The sequence below is a fragment of the Balaenoptera physalus genome (genome assembly GCF_965194825.1).
Source record: "Balaenoptera physalus genome assembly, chromosome: 18".
Lineage (NCBI taxonomy): Eukaryota > Metazoa > Chordata > Mammalia > Artiodactyla > Balaenopteridae > Balaenoptera > Balaenoptera physalus.
The window spans coordinates 70,396,010-70,412,279 of NC_138899.1; the positions used below are offsets into that span (position 1 = coordinate 70,396,010).

Here is a 16,270-nt window from a genome sequence, read left to right on the forward strand (position 1 = left end):
TGTTATTAGCACTGACTGTGCAAACATGCTACTTTTTTTTTTAATGAATAAGGAGAAAGCATACATGAATATCTTACTAGAATTTATGGAAGCAATGTCTTTATATTCTTCTGTCAATAAATATTCCTCTAGTAGCACAAGTTATGCCATGATTAATAGATACATTATAGGAAACTAAAATAATTAGAATAGAGAGAGAAATCATACCTTCTATCAATAGCTCTTGTCCATGACTGCCAAGAAGTGTACGAGATAGGAATGGGGCAAAGTCTACAAAAATTTCACGAAGAAGAGGAGCAACTTTTTCTAAAGCTCTTTCAAGTTTTGCAGTGATGCTGTTGAAATTAAGACATAAAGACTAGTAAATATGGTTCAATATAAAAAGTCAAATAAACTTTACTTCTAAATTAAAACCTTTAAAATTATAAAAGTCCAATTCTAACCCACTGAATAATAACAGCTTCATGTAGAAGGGACACTGTAGAGTTTCACATCAGTCATAAGGCTACTCAAGACTGTTGCTAAATCAGAATGATTATACTGTGAAAAGGAATCAGGATCCTGTCACCCACAAGGGCCACAGATTCTGTCCATAACTCTAGGAGCTTCAAGAAAAGAAGCTCCTGTATGGCTTCTTTGTCTATCCTTCTTTCCACCAAAGAAAACTGTTTCGAATACCTACTACACGGGTCACTGTGAAAGTTACAAAGAATGAGCTCTTGTTCTCAAGAGTTCCCTGAAAATTTCCTGAAAAGCAGGACAAATAAGAGGATAACTGAATTCAGTATGATACAGTTGAATTGCTTTGCCAAAGTAGGCATTTTCTTTTTCATAAGCCCACTTACTTTTTATTTACCATTGTATCATTCATTATTTATATTGCTATTAAATTTCAAGTTATATGACTTTATATAAGCACTATCTGACATTCTTGAAAGTACCTTGAGCAAGATGTGTAAAAGTAAAAACACAGATAAAGAAAATAATTCTGCTCAAATAAATAATTTGGTAATATCCAACTGTCTCTCTTACAAGTAAGTGCTTTAGAGTAAGACTGCTTGAACTGGAATGCTGGCTCCATCGTATGCTACCTAGGTGACCTTGGGACATTAGACTTCCTATGTCCGCAAAATGAAGATGGTAACAGTACCTACCAGGTGAAGATTAATGAGCTAAGGCATGTAAAGTGCATAGAAAAGTGCCTGGCACACAGTGGGAGGTCAACAATGATAGCTCTTGTAACTGCTACTTTGAATAGAACACACCTATATTTGATCTTACAAAATGTGACTCTGATATATTTAAACCAAAACAAAATCACTATAATAATCTTAGATGAGCACACATTCTTCTACACAGAAGACATGTACAGTAAGGAATTCAACAATACTTCACAGTAATAAAATTCTGCCACAATGCTAAGCAACATTTTTGTTATGGAGGAGGAAAACATAAATGACAAAAAGGTAATTAATCACAGAATAATTTGCAATATATTATTAATATTTAAAACTGAACCCTTCCATCTTTTTTTAAGTGAATAGCGAGGGATTAGGGAATAATCTAGGATGCTTTCTTTCCTAACTTGGAAAGAGCATGATCTGAATCCTTTGTGTACACAAAGCCTCATCATTAACACAATTTAAGTTTACTTCCTCTTATTTGGGTCAACAGCTTTATAGAAAGAAGAACTCAAAGAGGAAACTCAGGTTTAGTAACTTCCACAAACACTTAAAGAGAATATTCTGGAGGAACAGCTTTAAGCAAGAAAAAAGGACCTGGGTGGGGCTTTGCAGACTTTGCTGAAGACAAAGAGTTTTCAATATTCTCCCCTACTCTGTTACTCCTGGAGCAAACACCTACATTAAGGCAGTGGTTCTCAATCTTTGGTGTAGATTGGAATCACCTGCAAGGCCTGTTTAAACCCAAACTGCTAGGGCCCCAGCCTGAGATGTTCAGCAGCTTTGGGTGTACCGACACAGTTTGCACTTCTAAAAGATTCTCAGGTGGCCTGATACTGCTTATCCAGGAAACACGTTTTGAGAAAAACTGTTTTAATGAAAGTACTTACTATTATTAAGTTGTAATAAAACAGCTAGGAAAGGAAGGACTACCTGAAGTCACAGAATAATCATCATAATAATGAGTTAGCTCTGAAGTTCAGAGAATATAGACAGAACTTCTTTTTTAGATCCATTATTTCATTCATTCTTTCTAATCTCCAGGATCACGTTTGATGAAGCTTCTCAGCTAAAGTAATCCTCTCTACCAAGGAAAGGTAAATAAGAATGGTAAAAGAGAACCTATGAAGAGGAGAAAAATCTAGATATAATTACTACTATTTTTGCACCTGAATTCTGAGTGAAGCATGAATATTTATTTTTACTTAAGATTAACTGAGTCAAATTATTTTAGAAAAATTCTAGATTTATAGAGGTTCACATCATAGTTATACTATTGGATCATAATATACTATTATCTAATTGAAGTCAGAAACATTTTCCCTAGTTTAAGATTTTTTTTGCATATTTTACAGGTTTCTGTATAATAATTTAGAGGCTTCAGAATTGCAAAAGTACTGTTCTTGGTGATTAAATTAAACATCAAATAGAAACTGATTAATCTACACAGCTAATTACATGTGTGTAGGTAAATGTGTATTAATTACCTTTACTTAAGGGTAATGGACAAAAACAGATATTTCTCAGTAAGTGAATCCCTATAATAAGACTTTTTGCAGCTATTTTCTTACAAAATGTTAACAGAACATTAAATGATGCTCTTATAAATCATTCTGCCATCATAATTTAAATATTCTAATAAAGGGCAAAAAATGTAACATTTTACCCAGCAAGAGATCAAAGGTTTTAAATACAGGAAATTATTATCAAATAATACTGCCAGACTTCTCTATCAAGCAACAACAAAATATTCTAAGTGGAAAAGTTTCATCATCACTTTTTCATAGTGAAGAAAATGGACATATAGATTCCTCATAATGTGTTTTAAAGTAAACATTGTGTAAAGTATGTTATCTTCATTCTTACACAATTTAAATTCTCAAAGGAAATGATATAAACATAAATTTTAGCTTTATACCCTCCCTCCTCTATCACCTGGCAGATAACCACCAATTACTAAAAAAATTTTTTTACAGATATATTGTGCCTATATTGTTATTTCAATTCTCATCTCAGATAAATACACAGTGTAAAACTATTTCTTCCCAATCCCAAGGCACATGAAAAATGTATGTTAACATGTTAAAAATTTTTAAAAATCTTAATAAGGGAGAACTCTTTGACCTTATAGCTTATAAAAATAAATAAATTATTCTTTCTTTTGAATGTAATTTTCATTCTAAAAGTGGAAAGAACCTATAGCTACCAGAAATAAAACAAAGTCCTTTGGCAAATTATTTTCTAAAACAACTAGCGTATTTCACTCAATTTAGGGAAAACACCAAGTACTAATTTTTCCTTTAGAAGTTTTCATTTATTCAAAAAACATTCACTTAGTCTAAGACATTTTGTGCAGAGAAATAATACAAAGGTAGACTTGATGGGGAATTTTCCCTACATAGTCTAGTGTGAGGGTTATAATTTTAATAATCTGTTTATAACTTCTTAATATTTTGGAACATTCTTGGGACCTAAATATAGAGTTTGTCAACTCTAGGCTGAAATGCATTCTCTTAAGCTACTCATTCCTCTCTCCCCACTTTATTCTTTTTCATTCTCTTCAGTCACACTAACTATGCTTATGATGCTATTTTGACTTTGGTTATTTTTCTTGATAGTAAGTGCAAATTCTTTTAAGAAAGAGAATTACTGATTTCCATGAACAAAATTATGGTTGTGACTTGGGAAATTTATCAACCACTCTAACAAAATGACCAATGATAGGAAAACTAAACATTCAAAGGACATAATAATGCTTTAGATGAATTTCTATAGCTCCAGTGCCTGGATTAAAACAATATGACTTAAAACACAGGAGTTTAGTTTAAAAAACACAATCATATTTTGGTTTTTACCTATATTAAGGAAATCTCATGTAGAGGGATTTACAGATTCTAAGTAATTTGTATGAATAAAACTATAAATAACCCATTAGAGAAAAAATACAAAAAAATCCATGGCTGCAACTACTATCATATATATACACATACATGAAAATTAAAGACACTATAGGAAACTGGAAGAGAATATTAACCTATAAAAAAATCAAATGGAAATTCTAGTACTTACACAAAAATTGAAATTAAGAATGCAGAAGATTAAAAACAGTTAAAAAGAGAATTAGTAAAGTGGACTAAGGTTAAAAAGAAATACTAGAATAATGGAGAGAGAGAAATAGATAGATAGATGAGAAATACAGAAAATATCTAATATATGTGTAATTCAAATCCCAGGGAAAGAATAGAACGATTCTGAAGCAATATTAGAAGAGGTAATGGCTAAGAATTTCCCAGCCACTGATGAAAGTCATCAAATTTCAGATTTGAGAAGCTCTATAAATCCCAAGCTGGATAAATATAAAGAAAAATCAAAGAGCCTGAGTATATCATAGTAAAACTGCTAAACACCAAAGATAAAGAAAAATCTTAAAAACAGGTAGCAGTAATGGAAAAGGCTGGGGAAGAGCAGAGAGATAGCAATAAGACAGGAAATTATATTTCTAAAAAAAAAAACAAGGCAAAAAGGGAAAGAAAGCACAGAAAGAAATGAAAGATACAGAATAATATCTTTAAAGCATTAAAAGGAAATAGCTTCCAACCTAGACTCTACTTTGGTTCAAAATATCCCTCAAAAATAGAGGTTAATTTCAAAGATTTTTAGTTAAATAAGAACTGAGGGAATTCATGAGTGTCAGGCCTGCACTAAATGAAATACTAAAGGGGGTGTTTTTAAGAAGAAAGAAAATGATAGCACATGGAAGTCAGACATTCAAAAAGGAATGATGAGCAAAAATAAATGATAAACATTTGGATAAATCTAAATATGTTGACCAATAAAATAGTAATTATATTCTCTTGCTGCATTTACAATTTTATATGCGCACACACACATGCGTACACATATGTATAAGTGTGTTTGCAAAATTTGGAGTAAATGAAGCTATACTGAGATCCATACATTGTCTGGGAAGAGGACTTATATAAATCAGGAATTAATGTTGCAATCTAGAAGATGATCACTTAAAACACTGTTTCTCAGAGTGTATTCTTAGAGCCAGCACACCAAGATCACTTCATGTAATGGTTAATTTTATGTGTCAACTTGACTGGACCACAGGGTGCCCCGACGTTTGATTAAATATTATTCTGGGTGTGTCTGTTAGGATGTTTCTGGATGAGATTACAGTTTGAATGGGTAGACTGAATAAAGCAGACTGTCCTCCCTAATGTGTGTGTGTGTTCATCCATTCAATTGAAGACGTGAATAGAACAAAAGGCTAGATAAGAGAAAACCCCTTCTACCTGATAGTTGGTCTTTGCTGGCCTTCAGACTCAACTGAAACATCAGCTCTTCTGGGGTCTTGAGCCTGCCAGCTTCCACACTGGAACTTACACCATCAACTTTCCTGATTCTCAGGCCTTTAGTCTTGAACTAGAACTACATATTGGCTCAGCAATGTGTTTTAACAGGCCTCCCATGTAACTCTGTTGCATACTAATGTTTAAGATCCACTGCACTAAGGAAAAGATAATAAGGTATAAACTTCAACCTAACAGTTTCTTGTTACTTCTCTCTAGTGAATGTTTCTTAATGGCAATATGAATAAAATTGATTAATCACTGCCAAGACTTGGAAGCAAGGAAGGAAAGCAGAAACAAGCTCATAATAAGCATCAAGAATAAAAAGGAGGGGGCTTCCCTGGTGGCACAGTGGTTAAGAATCTGCCTGCCAATGCAGGGGACACGGGTTTGAACCCTGGTCCGGGAAGATCCCACATGCTGCGGAGCAACTAAGCCCGTGCGCCACAACTACTAAGCCTGTGCTCTGGAGCCCGCGAGCCACAACTACTGAAGCCCGTGTGCCTAGAGCCCATGCTCCTCAACAAGAGAAGTCACCGCAATAAGAAGCATGTGCACCGCAACGAAGAGTAGCCCCCGCTCGCTGCAAATAGAGAAAGCCCACATGTAGCAATGAAGACCCAATGCAGCCAAAAATAAGTAAATAAACTAAATAAATTTATTTAAAAAAAAAAAAGAATAAAAAGGAGGGACTTTCTTACAGATTATATGAATGTTAAAATAATAATAAGAGAATATTATGAACTATATTATGCCAACAGAATCTACCAAAACTTACACAGGACAAAAATTGAAAATCTGGGGAGACCTGTAACATTTTAACTTAAAAACTTTCCCCAAAAAGGAAATCCAGGATCAGATGTCTTTGCTTGTGAACTCTGCCAAATATTTTAGAAAACAAAGAAAAACAAATAAAAAATACCAATCTTACATTAGCTCTTCAAAAGGTAAAACAGATTTTACATCACAAAGAAATTGGATTTCTTTCAGGAATTAAAGGTTTGTTTAGCATTTTTAAAATTAAAAGTCAATATCATAGACCATGTTAGCAGAAAAAGGAGGAAAACCACATGGTCATCTCCATGACTTCCCCTCTCTTTAGAGATAAAATTCTATACCCATAATGATGGTAACTTGGTTAATTATAAACACAAGAGAATTCTTATATTTGATAAAAAGTATCTTTATTAAATAGACAGGAGACATCATAATTAATGATGAAATGTTCAAAGCTTTTCATTTGAGATGAAGAAAAGAATGCCTTTTCTAACCACTTCTATAGAAAACTGTATTGGAGGTACTAGGTGATACTATAAGTCAGGAAAAAGAAATAAAAAGGTGTAAGTATTTGTGTAATGGGGGATAAAACTGCCAACATTCACAGATCAAATGACTGTCCATACATGCTTAGTTAGAAAGAATTATAGATAAATTAGGAAACATAAGTACTTAAAGGTTTCATGATATTAGCCTAATATATTGCAATGAATTATATATACCAGCAAACAATAAAAAAGGAAATTTATAAAATAAAAAAAATTTACAACATTAAAAAGTATCAAATTCCACTTTTCACCTTGAAGGGGTTAAGATGGTCTACAATTACCTCCCATGCTAACAACTAGAAAATTTTACAAAATGCAGAGAACAACTATTTTCATACAAAATGTGGGGTACAAAATCCCGAGGAAAGAGAAACAAATGAGGTGAGTCCCAACATCACCCAGGTTTCCTACATGGAGGTATTTTCCTTATTAGGGCAGATACAGAATCCAGCAACCTTTCTCAGTTGACAAGATTAAGACTGTAGTTCAAGGAGGCAAAGGTGAATAGAATTTGGAGGGCATAGTACACAAGAGGAAGGTGTATGGAGAGCACAGTAATCTTTGGCTGAGTAACAATCTAGGTAATGTGATGCCTGAAAGCTCCCAAGGTTAGAGTAGAACAACTTCTGAGGAAAGAACAATTATGGAGGAGTCATAACAGGCATCTTCTACATCTCACACAGGTCTAGAATTGTCTGCGTTCCATCTGGCCAAAAAGGAGGGACCTCCTTAGATACACTGAGCGTTCAGGAGAAATCCAGCATACTTTCTAAGTGGCAAAATTAGCCCAAGAATAAAGGCCACCCTAGATCTGCCTTAAAAATGCTTCATGAGGAAGAATGGTCTTTCGAACAAATGGTGCTGCAACAAATGGACGTTCACAGGAAAAAATATAAACCTGGACATAAACCTCACACCTTACATAAAAATTAGCTCAAAATGGGACCCCGACTTAAAACTAAAACTACTACTTAAAACCACAGAACTTTATAGAAGACACAGGAGAAAATCTTCAGTACTTAAGGTGAGGTGAAGAGTTCTTAGACATGACATCATGATAAGCTAGACTACAATAAAAATGTAAAGTTTCCTCTGCCAAAGACTTTATTAAGAGGACGAAACACACGAGCTACAGTCTGGGAGCAAATACTTGGAAACAACATTTTTGAAAAAGGACTTCTACTTAGAATACTGAATTCTTAAGGCTCAAAAGTGAAAAAGCAATCTAATTATAAAATGAGCAGAAGATATAAACAGACATTTCGCTGAAGAGAACACACTAATGGAAAATAAGCACACAAAAAGATGTTCAGAATCATCCATTAGGAAAATACAAATTAAGACCACAATGAGATATCACTACATACCTACCAGAATGGCCTTAAAAAAAAAAAAGACAACGCTGAATGCTGGTAAAAATGAAGAGAAACTGGACTATTCATACATTGCTGGTGGGAGTTTTTTATAACACTAAATAGGTACTTACCATATTAGCCCAGTAATCTCACTCTGGGCACTTATCCCAGAGAAATGAAAATGTATGTTCACATAAAAACAAATGTTTATTGTAGCTTTTTTAGTACTAGCCAAAAATGGAAAAAACCCGAATGTCTTTTAGTGGGTGAATGGTTAAACAAACTGTTGTACATCCATACCATGAAATAATACTCAGAAATACAAAAGGACCCATTAATACACACAACACTTGGATGGATCTCATGGCATTATACTGAGAAAGGTCAATATCCAAAGTCCCTCTGAAACACTTAGAAGTCAAAGAAGAAATCATAGAGAAACTTAGAAAAAATATTGTATGAAAATTAAAACAACATTCAATTTCTGAAATACAGCTAGAACAGTGCTTAGTGGAAAAGTTATGGCTTTAAATGCTTGTAACAGAAACGGAGAAATCTAAAATCAAAGATCTAAGCAAGGGATTGGCAAATGTTTTCTGTAAAGGGTAAGATACTAAATATTTTAAGATTTTAGGGCATACTATCTCTGTTGCAACTACTTAACTCTGCCATTGTAATGTGAAAGCAGTCACAGGCAATATATAAACAAACGATGTGACTGTATTGCAATAAAAGTTTATTTACACAAAGTTTATACATAAAGTTTATGATGGCAGGCAGATTTGGTCCCTGGGCTGTAGTTTATAGACTCCTGATCTAAGTTTCCACCCTAAAAATCTAGAAAGAGAAAAGTAAGTAAACCTGAAATAACTAAAAGGAAATAAAAAGAGGGGAATTTGATGTAATAGAGACAGAAAAAAAATTAATGAATTTAATGCCTAATTTCTGGGGGGAAAATTATAATATTGAAAAGTCAGTAGGTACTCTAATAATGCTAAAATGAGAAAAGGCATAAGTTACAAAATCAGGAATGAAAGAGGAAACATCATTAGAGATCCTACAAGTGTTTTAAAATAATAATAATAAAATTATGAAAAACTTTATGGCAATAAATCCAATAACTTAGATAAAATGACTAAATTCCTAGAAGTCACAAATGACCAAAACTGATGCAAAAAGAAAACAGAAAATCTGAATAGTCACTTATCCAATGAAAGAATTTAATTTGTAAAACCTCCCCAGTAAAAAAAAATTCCAATACACTTGTATTCAAATGTCCATAGAATCTTTATTTATAATAGCCCCAATCTGGAAAAAACCCAGATGTCTATCAATAAGTGAAGAGATAAATAAATAGTGGGATAGCCATATAACAGAATAATACTCAAGAATAAAAAGGAATGGACTACTCATAAACAAAAAGACATGAATGAATCTCAAAATCTGAGTGAAAGAAGGTCGGCACCAGAAAGTGTATTCTATATGATTCCATCTATGTGAAATCCTAGAAAAGACAAATTTAAATTATGATATCAAAAAGCATATAAATGTTTGCCTGGGGAAGGATGGGGTAAATTATAAATGGGGCACAGGGAACTATATGGAGTGATAAATATATTCTACATCTTCATCGTGGTAGTGGTTGTATGGGCATATAAACTGTTCAAAACTCGTTAATATGTACACTCAAATTGAGTATTTTTAAATTGAGTTTAAACAACATAAACAAATGATCTCAATAAATTTATTTTGGAAACTAGAGAAACAAAGATACAAACACAAAATATTTAAATTATAAGAATATATCATATAAGAAACATATAAGACTTCTACATAAAAATCTAAAAATCATTACTGGAAAAAATTTTTTAAAAACTAAAGAAATGGAAGGAATAGAAGCTGTTCATAGTTTGGAAGTCACAATATTGAAAGACATCTATAGATGAAATATAACTTCAGTTGCAATAGATCTATAAATTCCATTCCTTGCTAAAATCCCAGCAAGTTGTTTTCAATATGGATACTGATAAATTGATTCTAAAATTTAAATGGAAATGCAAAGCATCAAGAATAGCTTAGGCTTCCTTGGAAAAAAAAAAAAAGGACAGGATGGGAAGACATTACTTATCCAGATACTGATCCTTATTAAACCTAAAGCTAATTATGACAGTATGTCACAAGGATAGACAAACAGACAAATTGGGTAGAATCGAGTGCCAAAGCAGAATCTAGTATACAGGAACACTTGATGTGTGACAAAAGGGGCAGAGCATGGGAGATAGGAGACTTTCTCAAATAAATGATACTGGGTCATCTTGACATCCATAGTACTCCTACCTCATAAAATTCACAAAACTCAATTCCAGATGAACTATGTATCTAAATGTAAAAAGCACAAATAAAGCAGCCAGAGGATGAGATGGGGAAAATGTAGGCAAAGATTTCATCTATAACACAAAAAGCACTAAAAAACAAAAACTCGATAAATTGAGTTTCATTAAAATTTACAACTTCTGTTGATCAAAACATATCACATAGATAATAAGAAAAGCCACAGAATGGGAGAAGATATATATACAATCATCAAAGGGCTCATTTTCAAAATGCATAAAGAGAAGAGCCTTTACAAATTAAGAAGACAAACAACTCAACGTTTTAAAATGAGTAAGAGATTTCAACAGGGGAATCACAAAAGAGGAAAACCAAAAGACCAATAAATATATAAGAAGGTGCTCGACCTTGTTAACTATCAGGAAAATACAAACTAAAAATACAATGAAATACCACTATACTTCTACTAAAATGGCTAAAATGTAAAAGTGACAATACTAAGTACTGTTAAAGATATAAAAAATTAGGCACTCTCATACGCTGCTAATGAGTTAGTAAACTTGCATTAACCACTTTGGAAAACATTTGGCATTATCTAGTAAAATTGAACATACACAAACACTATGAATCAGCAATTCCATTCAGTTATTTACCCAACAGATATGCATACAAATGTGTAGTATACCCAAGAGTAATGTACAAGCAGCACTGTTATGTAAAAAAGGAGCATTATTTGCAATAGTCCCAAACTGGAAAATTCCAAATGCCCATCATCAGTAAAATAGATTAATAAATTTTAGTGTACAACCACTAAGGAATGAACATGAACAAAACTATTGCTACAGGCAATACAGATAAATCTCATAAACATAATGTTGAAAAAAAGTAGCCAGAGACAAAAAGAATACATACTGTGCAACTCCACTCATATAAAATTCAAAAAAGACAAAACTAATCTAGTATTAAGTCAGAGTGATGAATTTGAAGAGGAGCAAGAATAGTGGCAAAAAAAGGAGCAAAAGGTGGGGGCTTTGTGGTACCTGTAACATTCTATTTCTTGCCTTGAGTGATAGTAACATAACATCGTTCTTTCATTGAGTTTTTACACTTCAATTAAAAATGGGAATACACACACATACTGTGTGTATGTATATGTGCAATTTAACTCCAAGCATTTTGGTCAAACTCTTCTAGGAATTCTCTCTGATATGCTACTACAAATCATTTTTATCTATTAATCACGATAGAAAACATAATGTTTGGTGATTCAACTTCCAATTATATATGCTACATATAACATTGCAGATTTATTTTGAAAGTCTATATTTTAAACTCACCACCCCAAAGATGTCCAATTTTATCATGGTGCCATGTGTGCATGTTTCTACTTTACAGGAAACAGTAATGTGCTATATGACAATGGATTATAATAAATTCAGGAAAGTCAGATCATGAAAACCATTCAAGATCTCTCAGTTTAGACTGAAATATAATAAATGATTTTTATATAATGAATAACTATCTAAAAATATCAAAACACTGCAATTATGAGATATAATCACAAAATACATAATTAAACATTCTTAAGCATTCTTAACTATATCTTTATATTTAATGTATACTGTTTCACTATTTTTGAGGTGGGAGGAAGGGAGTAAAAGGAGTAAAAAAACAAATAGTTATGTATACCTCATATTTTCAGCCGAATCTTCTGGCATTGGAGCAACAGTTTGTACAGCTGGAAGGTTTTTGCTGGTAGCACCATTCACAAAACTAGAAGAGGAGGAAGAAGAAGAGGACCCCGAATCCACGGCACCTGTTCCCAAAATAATAATTTTTAGCCTTAAGTATAAAATTTAACAAAATAATTTTCATTACATCATTACTATCTGAGTTTGAAAACAATATTCATGTAAATTTCAAAATAGAATTTGGCCATTAAAAAATCATTTGACCATCAGTACACTAATAACTATAATTATTAAAAATAGCTATTGCATTAAAATCCAGTTTATTTACTTATATTACTCTAACAAAACTACAAATTACAAATGGGATATAAATAAAAGACATCAACAAATGAAAATAATTTTAGGTAAAATGAGGCTGATAAAACAATGCAAATTTAGATGTGAAAAATTTATCTGTTTTTATTGCTATGTTGTTATATTTTTAGTTTTCATCATATAAGATATAATTTGCAATAAACTGTCTCAACATAAATTTGTGGCACTGCAGCATCAGTGCTTATTTTGATAAAATGATTGCTTAAGAAGGGCTATAATGAGTATAAGATTTGTACCCGATTTTAAAATAATGAGTTCTCCTCAACGATATGAAGACGCCATTTTAGAACAGATTTTCCTATATTAACACCATGTAAATATATTTAATAGCAGTGGAGTTGAGGGACATCTAGTGTTCCTAAATATTATCTTATCTTTATCTTATCTAACATTAATTCCCATAAAACTGGGATTTTCACAACACTTACACAGCATGTGTATGTCGAAATCTAAACTAGTCTTGGGTCCAGTTTAGATGTTGGCCCTCAATTTCTTTGTGTGTGTGTTTGTGTATCTGTATATATGTATTTCTAAGGAGGATGTTCATTACTTACTTTTTTTATTGTAATATATGCTTTATACTATCACTGGACTTCTGGCTACCATCATTTCCCAAATCTATTATTAATTCATAGAATAGGAATTAAAGGAAAATATCATACCTTGTTTCAAATAAAGATAAAAAAGAGATGACTTGCTTTTTCATTTACTTATCTCTTAAAGAGTAAGGATTTAGTCAATAAACACCAAAAGTAGATTTTTTCTTTCTACTACATTGGTATATTTTAAAAATCTTAACACTTTTCTGAGTCTACATTTTGGTAAAAGGAAAACATTTTTATACCTTTTTCTAGAAAGCAGAATGAGTAAAGGAGTAAGACTGTAAACTGGAGAGAAAAAACTTTATATAAAGTCTTCAGACAAGTCAGATATAAATATTTATTTATATATATATATATATACATAAATCAAAGATGTTTTGTTCTTTAACACAATTCCATTAATGATGTTTATTTGGTAATATAAATATGCTTGATAGAGTACATTCTACTTACTACAACCCCATAAATGTGCTGTTCATGATATGTCAGACTCAGGTGGTATGATAAACAAGATAAATACAGAAAGCACAAAGAAGAGCTATGAAATTAATAAAAATGGGAATAATCTAAGTAATGATAATAGATGTAAAAGTTCAAGGCTATACAGTTTGGAGAAGAGAAGGCTACTATAGTCAGGGAAGAAAAGTCAGGGATCATCTTGCGTTGTATAAATACCTAAAATGGAATCACAAAGATTTGGGTAAGGATTTATTTAGCTAATAATCAACAGGAACATTTCTGGAAATTTACCAAAAAAAAAAAAAAAAAAAGGTTATTTTAGGCAGGCTTTTAAAATTTGTAGTGATTTGGAATTTTCTGCTTCTAGAATTATTAGGAAAATGTTGGACAATGAATTGGATGTAATTGTAATCTAAGTATATAAATTAATTCAATGTCAAACAATGGTTCTTATTCACATGCACTTTTTGTCAAGTTGAGGCTCTTGCATATCGTCAAGGTTCTCAGGGGAGCTTGGTAAAAAATACATATTAGGTTTCAACCAGTAAATGTCACTAAATCTATTTTCTGTCACTAATATATTTAATATACCTTGATATTCTTGGTATAATTTACTAATTTTTATATATCAAATGTCAGTGTTCAAATTATCTTTTGGTTTTGCTCCCCAAATATCTTTCAGCAATCTGAGTTCACTCTGAAATAGCATCATGTTTTGAGAATACTCAAAACAAAACCCACAGTGTTCTCAAACTAAAAAGTACACCCTAGAACCATAAATTCTGAAAGATAACATGAAGAATAAACTTCTTAAAGGTTAAGGTAATCTTAAATGATCAGGGTATTTTAATTTTTAATATCAAATAAGCAGAAGAAATGAAGATACAGAAAACAGAAAGAAAAAGATGAGGTATCACAAAAATAGATAAAGACAATACCTGTTGTATTAATCATACTTTTTGGTGTAGCTCCAGTAGCAGCAAATATATTAGAGGTACTGCCTGTTGGCAGCCCACCTCCAGCAGCAGCGGCTCCTACAGTGGTTACAGCTAAACTCCCTGGAGGGGGCTTCTTAACAGGGACCACGACACTCCTGCAAAGAAATGATGAAAAATAACACAAGGTCTAAGATGAATTCTAATCCTGCTATGGCAGATACACGTAATCAACATCAAATTTTCTTTTCTTTCTTTTTCCTTTTTTTTTTTTTTTAAATTCCTGATGGCAACTTAATTGGTGAAAAGGATATAGACATTAAGGATATATTGTAAAGTGTGTTAACTATTATAATTCATTTGGCAAACATTTATGTAGAATCTAGAATTTGCAAATCTTTTTTAAGATGACATTTGGTCTATAATCCTGAATCTGGGAAAACTGGAAAAATGTGTGCTCAAGTTAGATATTTTTCATATGCATATAGGGATTTTTTTTGGACTTCCCTGGTGGCGCAGTGGTTAAGAATCCGCCTACCAATGCATATAGGGATTTTTTTGTGTGAAAATATACATACATATAATGTTCATCCTATCTCCATCATATTCTAAATGTGGAAAATAGTCATAAAAACGTTTGAAAGCCAAATTCTGAAGTTTACTCATAGTAAAGCTAAATATTAAGCCAAGAAATATGGAATAACAACTAATGGCATAATAAAATTAAACTTTACTTTCCTGAACAAAATTGAGTTGTTTTTCATAGTAGGAATGCTATTATAATGAAAGAGAACTGAGAGGATACAATAGACATTTGGTAAAAGATCTATTTAGCTTCTAAACCTCGACTTTGTGAACTTAGAAGCTGAAAATTTCCTCATGTTTCGTTAGCATATTTAAATGAATTTCATAAAAAAAAATTTCTGAACTTAACATCTGTATTAACCTTAAATAATAAATGGATGCGAATAGTGGTCAATTTAAAAGATAAAGAAACTATTTCTTTAACATAATAAATATCTTTACTTCCTTTCAGTGAAGCTTCATTTTTCTCAAAGTTTACAGCACTCCAACTCCATTTAATAAATACTTTCAAGCATTACTCATTGAACTTATTTATCTAGAAAGTAGATGTATGAGATATTTTAAGTTCAAATATAATGCTTGAAAACTAATGACTGACAGTAAAAAATATCCAATCTAAACTAGGTCTTTTAAATGTATTTATATTTTATAATTTTCTCATTAAAAAGCTCTACTTAAAGGAAACTATATCAATGGCTCATTGTCAAATAAGTCTATGGCTTAAACTTCCTTAATACCAATGACTTTCAAAGAAAAATGACTTTGTCAATGTAAAAAATCTAAATTTATAAGAATTATTATTTTCAATTTTAGGGGTATTTAAAACTTTTTTGTGACCAAAGTAATTATAATCTTAAATAATTTTACTCGTGCCAAAAAAATTCTTCATTAACTCTTTCTGGATACTTTTTTTTTTCCTTAATGGATAGTGTCAAATTCATCAGACTCAACCTCGAACTTTCAACTATCTTATTAAATTTCCAAAAGCACACACTATGCTTTCAATCCCTTCATTGATCATTCCTCATTGAATACCTTCATTTATTTCACTGAGAGGTGGTGTGACATTATGG

At 31.8% G+C, this 16,270-nt stretch overlaps 1 protein-coding gene across 8 annotated transcripts in view; it reads right to left on the minus strand.

Annotated features, from left to right (window-relative positions):
• The window catches only part of NBEA (neurobeachin), a 610,070-nt gene that overhangs the window by 367,263 nt on the left and 226,537 nt on the right, over positions 1–16,270 (minus strand). For 7 of the 8 annotated variants that reach the window (XM_082435487.1, XM_082435484.1, XM_082435486.1 and 4 more), the window contains 3 exons: positions 14,616–14,770; positions 12,240–12,366; positions 208–335 (listed from right to left, as the gene is read on the minus strand). In XM_082435487.1, coding sequence (XP_082291613.1) covers positions 208–335; positions 12,240–12,366; positions 14,616–14,770 — 410 coding nt within the window. The remainder of the gene's footprint in view (positions 1–207; positions 336–12,239; positions 12,367–14,615; positions 14,771–16,270) is intronic. The other variant, XM_082435483.1, reaches the window with a different exon arrangement.